At 55.4% G+C, this 14,018-nt stretch overlaps 1 protein-coding gene across 7 annotated transcripts in view; it reads right to left on the bottom strand.

The window, feature by feature from the left end:
• Positions 1–8,730: 8,730 nt before the first annotated feature.
• Positions 8,731–14,018, bottom strand: part of GAPVD1 (GTPase activating protein and VPS9 domains 1) — a 29,473-nt gene continuing 24,185 nt past the window's right edge. For all 7 annotated transcript variants that reach the window (XM_065853604.2, XM_071817419.1, XM_071817420.1 and 4 more), the window contains 2 exons: positions 13,122–13,319; positions 8,731–12,433 (listed from right to left, as the gene is read on the bottom strand). In XM_065853604.2, coding sequence (XP_065709676.1) covers positions 12,293–12,433; positions 13,122–13,319 — 339 coding nt within the window. In that variant the 3' untranslated portion in view covers positions 8,731–12,292. The remainder of the gene's footprint in view (positions 12,434–13,121; positions 13,320–14,018) is intronic.

Genomic DNA, 14,018 nt, shown 5'->3' with positions numbered 1-14,018 from the left:
GCGGTGTGCAGCAATGCCCGGTGCTGTGGGACCTGCTGACAGCGGGTGCGGGGTCCCTGACCCATGGCCCCCCATCCTCCCGCAGCACCTTTCTGACCTGACACCGTCCGGACATCCATGCTGTTCAGTGACCGATGCTCGGTGGGGCACGGCAGCTCCCGCCCGGCTGTCCCCATGGGCGGCGGGGACAGGGACCCTGTTTGGGGCTGCGGGATAGGATGTGGGATGGGGCTGGGGATGGAGCCCAGGCCTGGGCTGGGCTGAGCTGTCTTTGTTCTGCGCGCGGTTCCCACTCTTAGCGTGCCATCTTGAGGCCATCGGCAGCAGCCCTGCGGCTCTGCCACCGCCACAGCCCTGTCCCTGTCCCTGTCCCTGTCCCTGTCCCTGTCCCTGTCCCTGACCGCAGCTGGGGTCCTGCTGAGCTCCCAGGGCCACCCACCCACAGGCAGCCCCGACACCCCCGCCAGGACGTGGCAGCTCAGGAGCTGTTTGGGCCCAGCGAGCCCCCCACGCTGTGGCAGCCCGGAGGAGCCGGTGCCCACCCTGCCATGGCGGGGGGGACGCAGCCCCAGCGCCCACCGCCCCGCTCGCCTCCCGACGCTGCCTGGGACCCTTGACCGGCCCCCAAGCCGGGGCCACCGCCACGTCCTCAGCAGCCCCCGGAGACCCAGCTGAGACACAGGAGTTGGTCTAGCGTGGGGTTTTTGTGATTTTCCTCGTGATTTCTGGTGAATTAGGCAAAAACCAGGCTCCGCAGGTCCCTTTGCAGTCAAGGTCCCTTCTCCAAGGTGTCTCTTCTTGGAAAAGCAAACAAACAAACAAATCTGTTTTCTCGGGGAACGGGCCCATTTGCATCCCGGTTTGGTGCCTCTCATCACTGCGTTGCTGGGGGGATCAAACTCATTCCCACACTAAACCCTGCAACAGAAAATAAACACGCACAGCCCACAGCGGTGGCTCCCCCAGGCTGCGGCGCGGCCGCGCAGGGCCCCGCTTCGCTCTCTGTAAAGCATCATTATTAGTCAATAAAAGTTAAATCCCCGCGATAAGACGGCACCCCCCATGGAGGAACAGACTGATGATTGTGAAGGAGAAGATCTGATAAAGGCCTAATCCAATTACTTGCCAATGTTTGCTCTTTTTTAATGGGACTTTAGGGTTGGTTTGGGGTTTTTTGATTGTTTTTTCTTCTCCTGAAGAATTTTCTGCCTTTCCTCTGCTCTGGGTGACGAAATGATGGCAGCAGCAGGAGGAGGGGCAGGGTGGCCAGGGCTGAGCAGAGGAAAAGCACCCGGCCCGGCCGGGGGGCTCAGCCCCTGGGTGGCCCCGGGCAGGGCTGTCGGGCAGGGGTCTTGTGCCAGAGCATCATCCGAGCAGCTGGCACTGGCAACCAGGTCACCGTCTCGCCTGAGGGACCCACATGCCCGTGTCCAGAGCTGGGCACAGACATCTGTTCAGTGCAGCTTCCCTGCGGACAGCGGGGCGCCTGAAGCACCCGGGGGATGCAGGAGAAATAGGGGAGCGGGAGCCCCCAGGCTGCCAGCCGTGCCCCGACGGTGGCACAGAGGCGATGGGGACACGTGTGGTGACGTTCCCGCTGGTGCCCCGTTCCTCAGCCAGGACCCTCTGCTGGCAGCGGCTCTCGGGCACGGGCCGTGCCAGACACACAAACTCCCCTCCACGTCGCTCTTTGGCGTTATAGGGATAACAAATTGCTAATCAGCAGCCACCCCCTCCTCAGTGTCCTCTGCAGCAATGCTCCAATAATTAATTATAAACTACAATACTGATCAGCTTGCGTGTTCTCCATCTGCACTGACAATCATTAACCATAATATGAAATTTATAATGTTGAGACGTGGAACCTGGTGAGATGAACTGCTCTGCTTTTTAATCAGTTTTATGGGATGATATAATGCATTGATCGACAAAGACAAGATACAGCGCATGTTCCTGTGTCTATAGCCATGCAACCTTATTAATTTAGATTTACAAAGAGTTGCTTGATCTGGAGGGCAGAGAGCAGTGAAGCCACCCGGTGCAGAACCGCGCAGGACCCGTGCGGGCGGCAGCGGGGGGTCCCTGGGCAGGGGGGTTTGCGGGATCCCCGCAGCCCCGGTTCCCCTGGCTCTGCCGTGGCACAGGGTGGTTCCGGCATTGGGCAGACTGTGCCCAAACACCCATCCAGGTGACACTGAGGGGACCATGGTGGGCTCGTATGGCCCTGGTGAGCAGTGGTGCCATCCCAGCAACACGGCACTGGGCAGCCTGTGCCTACCCGCACGTCCCTGCCCGCACCTCCCTCCTCCCCTCGAAATGCATCTGCGATTGGGGCAGCGCCTTCCCAACCAGTACGGCCCAGTGGCGGCCGGACAGCTGGTAACCATATTGGTGTGTCTTGGGCTGTCATATCACATTTGCTCGCCTGCGCTTGCTCTGCACCGCGGAGGCTGGGCCGTGGTTTTCAGGTCAGAGGCTGCATCCAGCATGGAGGAAAATTCCCATTTCCCCACCAAGACTTTAACCATGAAGTGGCACCGATGTGGCTCCTCCGCCCCAGCAGCGCGGCCACCCCGGGACCCCAGCCCCGCGTCCGCACCGAGTGACCCCGCTCGCCCCTCCGCAGCGTCCGTCCCGCGGCAGCAGCGAGGAGCTGGAACGGCCACGGTCGATAGCGAACGGGGCCGTAATCAGCACCAGGCAGCGCAGCTTTATGGAAAGCAGGACTTGGCTTGTCAAAAAATTCAGTTTCATTCTTTCAATTTAAAAGTTTAACTAATAGAAGCAACTGAGAAGCTGTGGTATACTCAGGCTTCTGTTAGGCATTTGATTTAATATTACATGACATTTTGATTAAAAAATTAGCTCTATATAATATCAATAGAGCACACATTAAAAGGATTAAGAATTAGCTGACTGACAGGTCTCAAAAAGTAGTTGTCAATGGGGAATCATCATCGAATGATGATGTTCAACATTTTCATCCACAATCTGGAAGTAAATATGAAATCAGTGCTGATAAGATTTGGGATGACAAGCACTGGTGGGCAGGTGGCAACACTGACACAGGGGAGCTGCGGGGGGCTGAGACGATGCCCAGCACCACCAGCAGCCCGGCCTCGTTGCTGTGGGGACCTGAGGGCAGCCGAGCCTCGCAGGGCACGGCGAGCGCAGGACCAGGCTCGTGCCACGGGGACAGTGGGTCCCGGCCATCTCGGGGGATGCGGCAGCAGTGATGGGAGGTGGGGGCTGCAGCCCCTGACCCCCGCTCACCCTCCATCAGAGATCACTGGTGCTGCTGCAAAGATTGATGCACGAGCTGTGAGCCCTCGCAAGGCAAAACACATCACACCGACACCTCCCGAAACAGCCAAAGCCCCCAGCAGCCCCAGGCACCACCTCGGCTGCAGGTTTGGGTGCCACGTTTCTCAGGGTAAGGCATGAGAAGGAAAACCTGCAGCCAGCCCACAGCTCTGCTCCAGCAGCCCTGCGCTGGGAAGAGCAGCAGCCACCTCTGCTGGAGCTGCAGGCAATGAGGGCTCACGGCACCCGGGAGCAGCAGCGCCGGCAACAGCGACTCCGGCACCCGCGGGTGCAGCACGGCCATGGCCGGGTGTCACCCAGGCCCTTCCCGTGCACCGTTCCTGCACATCATAGGAGCCCTGCAAATGACACAGACGAGCTGTTGGGGACAGAGGGGACAGCACGTGCCGCTGCGATGCCTCACGCCTGCGCCCCACACCAACATAGCCCGAGCTGTCCAGGCTGCCGCGGTGGGCTGGGCCGCGGGGACACGGTCACCCGCACCTGCCCGGTGCCACTGGCCGCTCCCAGCACAGGTCGGGGCGCTGCGGCTGCTCTGCCTCTGCCTCCCGGAGCAGCTGCTGAGTTTTTGAAAGGCAAATCTTCATCAGTGCAGGGAGGGTTCCCAACCCAGGTTAATTCCCAATTGTGAACGCTTTCAATTAGCGACCACAGGCACTCAGCCCGCGGGATGTGCTCATTAGTGACATGGCCTTGCCGCGCAGTGACAATCCGGATGACAAACCTGTCTGAAGGACACGCGAGGTTTCAGCTGTGGCACAGCACACGTGTTAGCAGGGGAGGGAGGGGGAAGGTGCCCCCAGGTGCCCCCAGCAGAGCGGGGATGTGCTCGCACATGGACCCCACAGGGACCCGGGGAACGGCACGGCCCCAGCACCAACGACCCCAGCGAGGGTGATGGGGTGCCTGCGATGGCAAATGTAGGAGAAGGAGCCCGCTGTCCCAGGCTGAGCACATTCATCACCAGGAGAGGCATTTGCGGAGCCCCTGGGGCCGCTGCGAGTGCTGAGTTCTCTAAACCCGGCTGAGCAGATGGCCCTGGGCCACCGTCAGAGACACCTGGCGAGAAGGACACGTCCTGTGCTCAGCCACGCGTGGCAGAGCAGAACTGCAGGGCCTCTGGTGCTTCTGCAGGGCCACAGCTCAGGGACCCGCACAGGGGACGCATCCCGCACGGCTGCGGCGCTGCCCAAACCGGCCCGGCAGGAGATTCACCGTGGGCACCGCTGCCCTCCCGGTGGCCCAGTGAGCTCCCGCTGCGAGCACCGCGGCAGCGGGGGACGGCGCTGACTGCGCTTCCACGGGGCCCGACTGGCCCAATAAAAGATGATCAGCTGAATAAAACAAGAAGTGAGTGATGCCACTATGCCCTGCTGGATTGAAATTGTGTGAGCAAAGTGGTTTTCCCGAGGAGATTTATTTCCTCTGCCAGCTGCAGGCAGCCAGCCCGGCGGAGAGAACGAGCCTCTCGCGCCCAGGCCACCGCTCCCTCCTCCAGTCAGCACGCGGCTTTTATTTCATTTTTGAGGGAATCAGAACAACAAAGGAAATGCGAACAGATATTCACCCACTGCAAAACACAGGAGCACAGGTGTGTGCACACACCCCCAGTGCACAGCACCTGCTCCAGCCCCGGCCCTGCTCCCACCGCGCCGGCGGGGCCGGGTCAACACCTCAGCACCAAATCCCACGTGGGACCTGCGGCAGGAGCTGGGAGGGGATCCCGGGGCCCGGACCCAGCTCCAGCGGGCTGTCTGCCCCAGGACCCGGGCAGGAACAGGAGGGCAGCGGGCAGGCAGCGGGCAGCAGGGCTGACCATGACGGATGTGGGCACAGACAGCACAGGTGGGGCGAATGCAGCAGCAGCTGTTGCCGTATTTGCTGCCCTGGGCAGGGGAGCCCAGCAGCAGCTCAATAAGCACTTGGCTCTGGGCAGGCGCTCACCAGCAGCCGCCAGGCAGGGGACAGCGCGGCCACCGCCTCCTGCACCCTGGCGAGATCAGCGTCCCACGGCAGCTGCCAGCGCTCCCGTTTTGGTGCTGAGCGCCCACAGAGGCTGTGCCAGACGAGTCCCCAGAGCCACAGGGAGCTCCTCGGACGAAGCCGCGGCCTCTGCCATGGGCAGCTGCTGGTGGTGGGGACAGAGCTGGGGTTCCGCCCTGCTGCAGCCTGCGGGGAGCTGAGCTACCATGACAGCAATCGTGGCACCTGAGGTCGCCCATCTCTGCTGCTCAGAGCAATCCCTGCAGACAGCACAGCAGAACCAGAGCCTGAAACCACTCGCCATCACCTCTCCCACCATGAGCTTTGATTTCAGCCACCACCCCCTGCAGCAGCCGGGCACCGGTACCTGCTCTCGCCGCACCCTGCTCGCTGGAAAGCTATTAGATCCCCAGTAATTGTAAATACTGCAAAGTGCTCGAGTCAGCAGTCTTGCTGAATTTTGCTTTCAACATCTGCAGCCCAATAAATCTTTGTCTCCTTCAGGTGAACTGCGCTCTCAGGCTCCAATTTCCATCCCTCAGCACCATCACCACAGCAGCACCGGCCCTGGGGGTCCTGCTGCCAGCCCGGGCTGTCACCCTGCAGGGCCACAGGGACCCAGCCTCCTCCTGGGAACCACGGGCAGCCCCATTCCCACCAGTGCCAAGCGGCCGCGCTGCAATGGGCCTGGCGGCCACCGGCACCATCCGCTTTGTGCCAAAACCCTTCTACTCACCAGACCTTCACTGGGCTTTTTTTTTTTTAATTGTTTTCAAAACAGATTTCATGTGGTCCCAAAATGAGACCATGATTGTAAATTAAAGTGTAATTAGCCTTTACGCTTTTATATTCATTAACTCTTCTCTGTTAATGATGCAGAGGTTGGAGCACAAACCCAGCATTATGAAACCACATCCAGGAAATAAAATAGTGATTTAGATAATGGCCAGAATGTATTGCTACTTACACATAATTAAACAAATGCTCAATTTACACTTGGAAACATGAATGAATGTTGATTAACCCCAGCCCAACGACTGTGCTGGCGCTGTGGTTAAGTGGCTGCGCTGCTGGCGGGGCTGGCAGCGGCGGGCAGGGCAAGGACCCGCTGCCCACAGCGCACCCGCTGCCCACAGCGCACCCGCTGCCCGCACGCACCTGCCCGGCCCAGGTGCTGCAGCGCTGCCCAACCACGGCCACCCTGTCCCGGATCCACGGTCACGGTCTGGCTCCATGGCTGGTGCCAAAAGCCGCCTGTCCCACAGCGGCAATGGCCCTGCTGCTGCATGGCCGGGGTTGCTGCCACCAGCACCAGATGTGCTGCACGCAGGGGCTGTGCCCGGCTCCATGGCGAGCAGCGTGGCCGGGGCGGGTGCGGCGCCGATGCCAGTGGGGCCCAAGGGGCATCGCCCCCAGCCGAGCAGCACTGTGGGCTGTGGGGTACCGTGGGCTGTGCCGTGAGTCTGCCCACCGCTGCCGCACAGGCTTTGTCTCCCTGTCCCCTGCACCTCCTGCTCTCCACATGTGCCAGTTACTATGGAGACATTGCCTCGTTAGCGCAGGAGGAGCCTAATGAAGTCCACTTGTACAGGATAACGTGATTTTTTGCTGCAGAGGTGGCTGGAAGGAGCGCCAGGGACACACGTCCCCCAGCACCGCGTGCACCCTGCCCACGGCTCTGCCGGGGGTCCGTGCCCGACCCCGCTGTGTGCCCAAAGCAGCAGCTGCTGCCGTCCCCGTCCTGGCGAGCCCTGCCCGCGGGGTGAGGTGACACCAGCACGCAGCCGAGCCCAAGGAACTGTGCTGTGCACAGGGAGGGCTCTCCCCCCCAGAGGGAGCTGGTGGAGCTGAATCTGGTGCCATGCGGTCCCCTGCAGTGTTTCCCCGTGAGGCTGACCCCGGGCTGGTGGCCAAGACAAGGCTGTGACAGACACAGCCTCACAAAGGCGTCACCCTCCCAGGCCCAGGTTGTGCTGGTCACAGGGGACCATGTGCACACCCCGGGGTGGCAGGAGCAGATCAGCCCCGGGGGACTGGTCCCCCAGCCCAGCAGGATGTTGAGAGTGGGGTGCAGGAGCTGGCAGCATCTGTGCTCCCCACACCCCAAATCCAGCCCTGTCGGGCACCCCGTGCATCCCTCAGCCCCTGGTGAGGGACAGGACGACTGACGGTGCTGGAGGGGCCTGTCCAGAGCTCTGCTCCCAGGAACTCCCGTTCATGGATCGTTGACTCAACAGGCCATAATGGCTCCATCTATCGGGGTCACTACGGGTGCCTTTGACACATGATAGACAATAATTGCTCCTGCTTAGAGACTTTTGAGTTCATGGATCATTGACCTGATGGGCTGTAACAGCTCTGAAGGAGGCTGCACACCCTGCGCCTCAGCGCCCTCGGGAGAGAGCGGCTTGTAAAACCACAGCATGTGCACGGGGCCACGCGGAACACGCTCCCCCAAAAAACACTGAGCACAGCTCACCCACGGCCCTGGCCCCTGACGCCCGGCTGTGGAGCAGAAGCCATGGTAGGAGGCACAGGAGCCAAGGCCAGCACGGACCTCGAGCAGCGGGGACAGGAGCAGGGCAGCGGGGAGGGGTTCACCTCCCGAGGGCCGCAGGCTGGAGCTCCCCTCTGCGACGGCAACTTCCAGGTATATGATTTAATGAAAGGCACAATAAGAAGTGAAACAATTAGAATTTCTGCCTCATTATCATGGTAATCTTATCAGTCGGATAATGAGGTATTAATGGAGATTTAATGTGCCTCTCATAACAGAATCCCTTGGAGAAAACACATAAGGAAATTGCTGTAAATCCACTTAATGATGGAAAGGTCCCCAAACACCATATTCCAGAGGATGAAAAATGCTGGATGCAAATGAGAGAGAATCAAGGTCAATAACACTGCAGGGACAGAGCTCACGGCAGCACCGCACCGCCGCGCACCGACCCGGGCCCGCTGCTGCGCCCGCTGCCCCGTGCGGCGGCACCGGGACGGACGCACGGCCGCCAGGATCCTGCTGCTGCGAACGCTTCTGAAGAAACAGCCGAAAGCTGGTACTTTTGGACTCGAGCGCTCCCGTCAAGGCATCAAGTGGCGCTCAGCGGAGGAGCGGCCGCTGTCCTGGCACCTGCCCCAGCGCGAGGCACCTTCCAGCGCCGGGGCACAGGGACACGTTTCTTCTCTCAAGCCCGGTCAGCCAAGCCCCACGATTCAAAAGGAGCGACTGAAAAGCTCAGCGGTGCAGCCTCCCCGAACCCCACCTTGGTTCTTTGCGAAGCTGTTGCTGCCCGTGTGGAAAACGGTCTGAGGTTCAACCCAGCAGCGACACGAACGGCACCGCGGGAAGCTGCTCCCGCTCCCAACGCCATCGCCGGCAACCGCGGGCGTGCGGAACAAGGCAGACACGTGAAACCCAGGCGGTTAAACTGCTCTCCTTTTAATAAGTTTTTACAGAATAATACATTAATAATCACGTTAGAGACAAGATGGGTTTCCTGTATACAAGATTGTGCAAGCTCATTAATTTAGATTTATAAAGGCTTTACCAGTTTCAAAGAGGAGAGGCAGTACAAAGCTTTTAAATAGAGGTAAAGCACAATTCAAAGGTACAGAACACACACTACTAACTCAGCAGAGGTTAATTCTCAAGTAGTGCAGGCTCAACCCAGTCACCGGCCGGTGCCCAGATCGGAGAATTCTCCCCCGTCCCCGCTGCTCCCGCTGCCGTGGGCACCGCGGCCACAGCCCACCCTGCGAACACGGCGCTGGGCAGGCCCTGCGGCCACCAGCACCGCCGCCTGTCCGCACCAGCACCGGCACCTGTTCGCACCAGCACCGCCGTCCGGCCACACCAGCACCGCCGCCCGGCCGCACCAGCACCGCCACGGCAGCCGGCGCCCAACCCGCCGTGAGGACCTGGCTGCACAGAGCATTAACATGTTCAAGCGACACGAACCAACACCGTGCTCACTAGAAACGCACCTACAGGAAACAGGATCACGTTCGTGGCTTTTTTTCCTGAAATTTATGGCAGTTACATTCAGCATTTGGTAGTATAAGGTCTTCTAAACAAAAACTCTTCAACTCAAATGTTTAATAGGCCACACACATCCCAATTCTCCTTAAAAAGGATTTAAAAAAGCATTAAAGAGAAATCTCGGGAGCAAAAAGGAATCTCCTAGGGATGCAAACCCAGTGCTTTCCCTTCCCGGCTCTGCCCAGCAACGGGAACCGCGGCTCACGGGATGGGGACGGACACGGAGCCGCCAGCGGGGCTGGAGCTGCCGGAGCCGCCGACACCAGCGCGGGGGCAGCAACACCCGACCTGCTCCCCACAGCCGCCCCACATCGTTCCATTCACCCTTCAGCGGTTGAAGGAACTTCATTAACAGAAAGCACCGAGTTCACAGCAACAGGTACGTGGTTGGCTGGCACCTTTTGGCAACAGTTCTGCTACTTTTGGTCCTTTACACGCTGCCTTTTCGCCTTCACTATTGCACACCAAAACCCAACAACGTCACTTCCTATTCAGGTTATTTATCATTTTAAAACTAAACGTTACGGGACACCAGGGGAAAGCAGGAAGAGAACATTACAATGAGGTTTTTAATTATTTCGAAAACCTAATTCTCCAACTACATCTACCAAGACTACATAAAGGACTTTCAGGTTAGGTTGAAAAACAGAAGCAAAGGACCATCTTGCTACGAAGACTCTCAGCTCATCTGGGGCTCACTGAAACACTTAGGGGTTTAAAAATAACTCAATAATAATAATAATAATAATGATCATAAAGACTCCAGTTCTTTTAAGTATTTTTCTATGCAAAAAACCAAAGTGATAAAAATGGTGAAGGAAATGGTTCTTGCACTTTCCATGAGAACAAATCCAAGAGATCAAATCCCGCTTGCCAGGTCTGCAAACAGCAGCAACTTCAGGGTCTTTGTGCCTCTTTTAGGGACTGCACAACACTGCCCTCGCCCAAAACCCAACTGCGGCACTACAAGAACTTTCACACATCGGCCTTAACACCTCAGGTATTCAAGTAGTAATGAAATATTACAGGACACTTCGATATAATGAAATTTCTATTGCTTTGAGATATGATCTAGCCATATCCTCAAGGGCATATTTGTGCTTTGCTGCTGAGTGTTATTGGTCAGGGCTGTGCTTGCCGTACTGAGTTAGGTGTTCAGCACCAAAGCCCCGCCAAGGCTGAGGAACCAGAATATTGCGACGCGACGCCGGCTGCGTTACCGCAGTAAGGCAGATCGGGAGGATCTTGTTTCTACCAACTATTGCTCCTCCACACAGTCGAGTCTCTTATAGAGGAGAAAGGCTATAAACAAAAGAAGAGAGTCACCATCCCACCCTCTCGCCTGTGATCGGTTTGGCAAAAGTGCTGTCCTGAATGACGAGCGAGTTTCTTTAATTATGCCTTGACAAGCAGCACAGCCAATCAAGCACTTGATACTTCACACGAACCGCTCTAATTTCAGTTATCCAAATGATCTTCCCAAGTACTTGTTGCTTACAGGTTTTAATCATCAAAATGCGCGCACACAAATGACTCCTACTTTGAGAAGAAAGCGAGGTTTTGTTCTCTTTGCCATTCACAGACACCAGGTCCCAGTAACACAGCCCCCTGGCAGAAGTGCAACCAACACCCGAGGAGAGCAACAATAATACTGACATGAAAAGCTCAGTGCTCACCGTCCTTTTCCACCGTAATCCCCGCCAAAAAAGAACAGCAAGTGCTTATATACAGAGAACAAGCACCGGCCGTCGCGCAGACCGCTCACTCATGAAAAATCCATGTGGTGGTGTGCATCAAAACCTCTTTCAATTGATAATCGTCAGTTTAAGGGAAAGGTGGGGCGAGAAATCTATAAAACACCCTGAACTGATGCCATGATATGTTTCATAAAGAACAGTGTTCTATTTTAAAATACTTTATATGAACAGTAAAACTTGCACTGCTGCATAGCAGACAACACGAAGAACATTAGTAAAAACATTCACTGAAACCCCTGGCATATGTATTTAATGTCACTAATCAAAATATATATTACAGTCCAAGGTTCTGTTAAGGATCTCTGGGGTTTGTACAGTATACACAATACTTCAGAAAAAAATATTACACTAAGGTATTTTATTTCTCCTTTTTTATATTAGACGTATCTATTGTAACTTACAGTCCCTCTCCTCTATGTACCCAAACCTTGAACACCCTAATGCCCTAGCCAAAAAGTGTCTAGCTAGCTAATAAGCCCTGTCTATTATAAATTCCAGTTTTAGAAATTTCAATAATCTTAATTACATTTCAATAAATAGTCCAGTCTGCCCTTTTTTCATCTCAGCCTTTCGAGAAGTCCTTTCAGCACCAAAACCCAGCGTGTCTCACCTGTTAGAGGTCAGAGAGGCTTTCGCTTGTTTATTCAAAGGATAATGAGTCCAAGGATAATCGTGATGCATTAAATATAGTTATATAATATTTACACTGTCCTCTCAGGTTTTAAATTTAGGTGAAATATAATCGATAACTGACGTCAGCTACTACAAACTTTCAGTGTGGCTGGTGTTTATTAATAAAAGGTGTATTAAGCTACAAAGTATACTAAGTGTTGCCCTGATTCTTCTTGATTCAGTTTTCCATTAGAAATTAAACCAGGTGAATTATTCACGTGAGTAAGAATTCGGGAAAGGGAGGTGGAAAAAGCATGAAGAATTTTCTGCATGCTTCGAGATTCCAAAATACCTGAAAACTGTGGTCCCTTTTGAGTGCCAGTAACTACAGGGGAGAAAAACGCAACCAAAGAGAAGAGGAAAACCTGTTAAATTAATTTGATTAGTAAAGGTGTGGTTTAAAATGCCTCAATTCTGTACAGTATTCTACAAGGAAAGTCTCTTCTTTAGCTTTGCGCTGTTGTACATTCTCGCGTGCTCTTCTGCTAAGAGCCTGCCCGGCCGGGTGCGCTTGGAGCTACTTGCGATCGTCGATAGTTTTAATGAACTCAACGGCTGCCGTGAACTGCATCCACCAGTACGATTCTTCTCCAGACAAACAGTTGGCATAGAAACTACTGATGTACTGAACAGTGGACAGCAAACACGGTGGGTTGGCCTGGGGGTTAAAGAAGAAAGAGAAACTCACAGCTCGTTTGCAAAGCTAAACGGGAAATGTTACAAGACGCAGAACAGAAATACAGTTCTATTCGTGCGGCGAGCCTCAGGGGTTTGTAACGTGTTACCACGTAAGGTGTCTGTGGGGCAGTGACTGGTTATCCAGACCTCCCCCACCTCACGCGCTCTGAAGGAATCAGACTTGGCGAAAGGAGCATTTTTCCAACACGGAAAAACAACCAGCAGGCCAAGAAAACAAGGGTAACACCAGCAGTATCTACAGAAGTAATCGAGGATTTCAGCACGCGGAAAAGCCAATTGTTTCAGCGTGTTACACGTGACAGACCATCCTCCAAACGCTCGTACGCCAGAAGAGGTGAGCAACGCAAGTCCCCGTGCGGACGTGGGTCCTGGAGGGCAGTCCCGAGCAGGCACAGCCCTCGGACGGCGCTGGGCGCGCTCACAACGCCCACCCCACACCCCGAGCTCCCGGGGCCAGGCAGAGCCTGCCTGGAGTCAGAACCCGTCACCGTGATCGGATTGCTGATGTTTGCTTGAACCGGCTGAATTGGACCTGCTTTTCAGTCTGGCATGCTCCCAATTACCCAAATACATTATTTTCCTCCCTAAAATTTGCTTGTTTATTACAAAAATTAGCTGGGGTTTGAGATCTTTGTAAAAGAACTCACCTTTATGAGGACAAAGACCAGAACAGGAACAAAATCATCTGCCCCAGGTACTGAATCTTCATTTGCCAGACTAAGCAGGTTCATGATGGTTGAACACATTCGCAGGATACACTGTACTTTGTCTCGGGGGGTTTTATAAGCGCTTATTGTGCGGATTTCAGACTGCGCAGATGGCCACGGTGCCTCCCGGAGATACACCTGGAAAAAGAACACACCACGCCGCCAGCTCGTTTGTCCGAGCTGCACGGGGACCTGAAGCACCAGAGCCTCGCGGGCAGGAGCGAGGCCCCGGAGCAACGGGAAGCTCCACGCCAGGACGGTCACCTTGCACTCGCAATGAAGGCGGCTTCCTGCTGTGTTACAGTGAAAATTACACGGAGCCAGCACTCCACGTGCAATTAATACAATCAGCCTGTGCTTCTCCCCGACTTTCCTAGCACACGGTTCCAGATGAAGGCAGAGCTGTACAGCTCAGTCTCCTGTATCAGCAGCATCAGGAACACTCACCGTTCTCAGCCACACCGTTCAAGTGCTGAACTGAGAACAAGGATGGCTGCACGCACAACGGGGACGGCGCAAACATCCCATCCTTGACAGGCTTCTTAAGGCTACCAACCTGCTTTTAGTTATCCTGTTAACCATGAGTAAAGTGAAAGCACTGGGCAAATTCACAGATCTGCAGAGGTTCCACTGAGGCTGGCTGGTTCTGAAAGCCCACGTGGCAGCTGGAAACCCCAGCCATGGCATACAAATCACATCAGAACCACAAAGGATTCAAATCTTGTCTTTGAAGCAAATTATCAGGAAGTTACTGCATTTTAGTGCCCTGTGGTATTAGTTCTTAAATCCTACTAACCAGGCACAAGTACCAAACTCGGAAAAAAAATGTTTGGAATG

Source organism: Patagioenas fasciata, chromosome 20, assembly GCF_037038585.1.
Source record: "Patagioenas fasciata isolate bPatFas1 chromosome 20, bPatFas1.hap1, whole genome shotgun sequence".
In the NCBI taxonomy this organism is placed as follows: domain Eukaryota; kingdom Metazoa; phylum Chordata; class Aves; order Columbiformes; family Columbidae; genus Patagioenas; species Patagioenas fasciata.
This window is presented reverse-complemented; position numbering and strand designations above follow the sequence as displayed.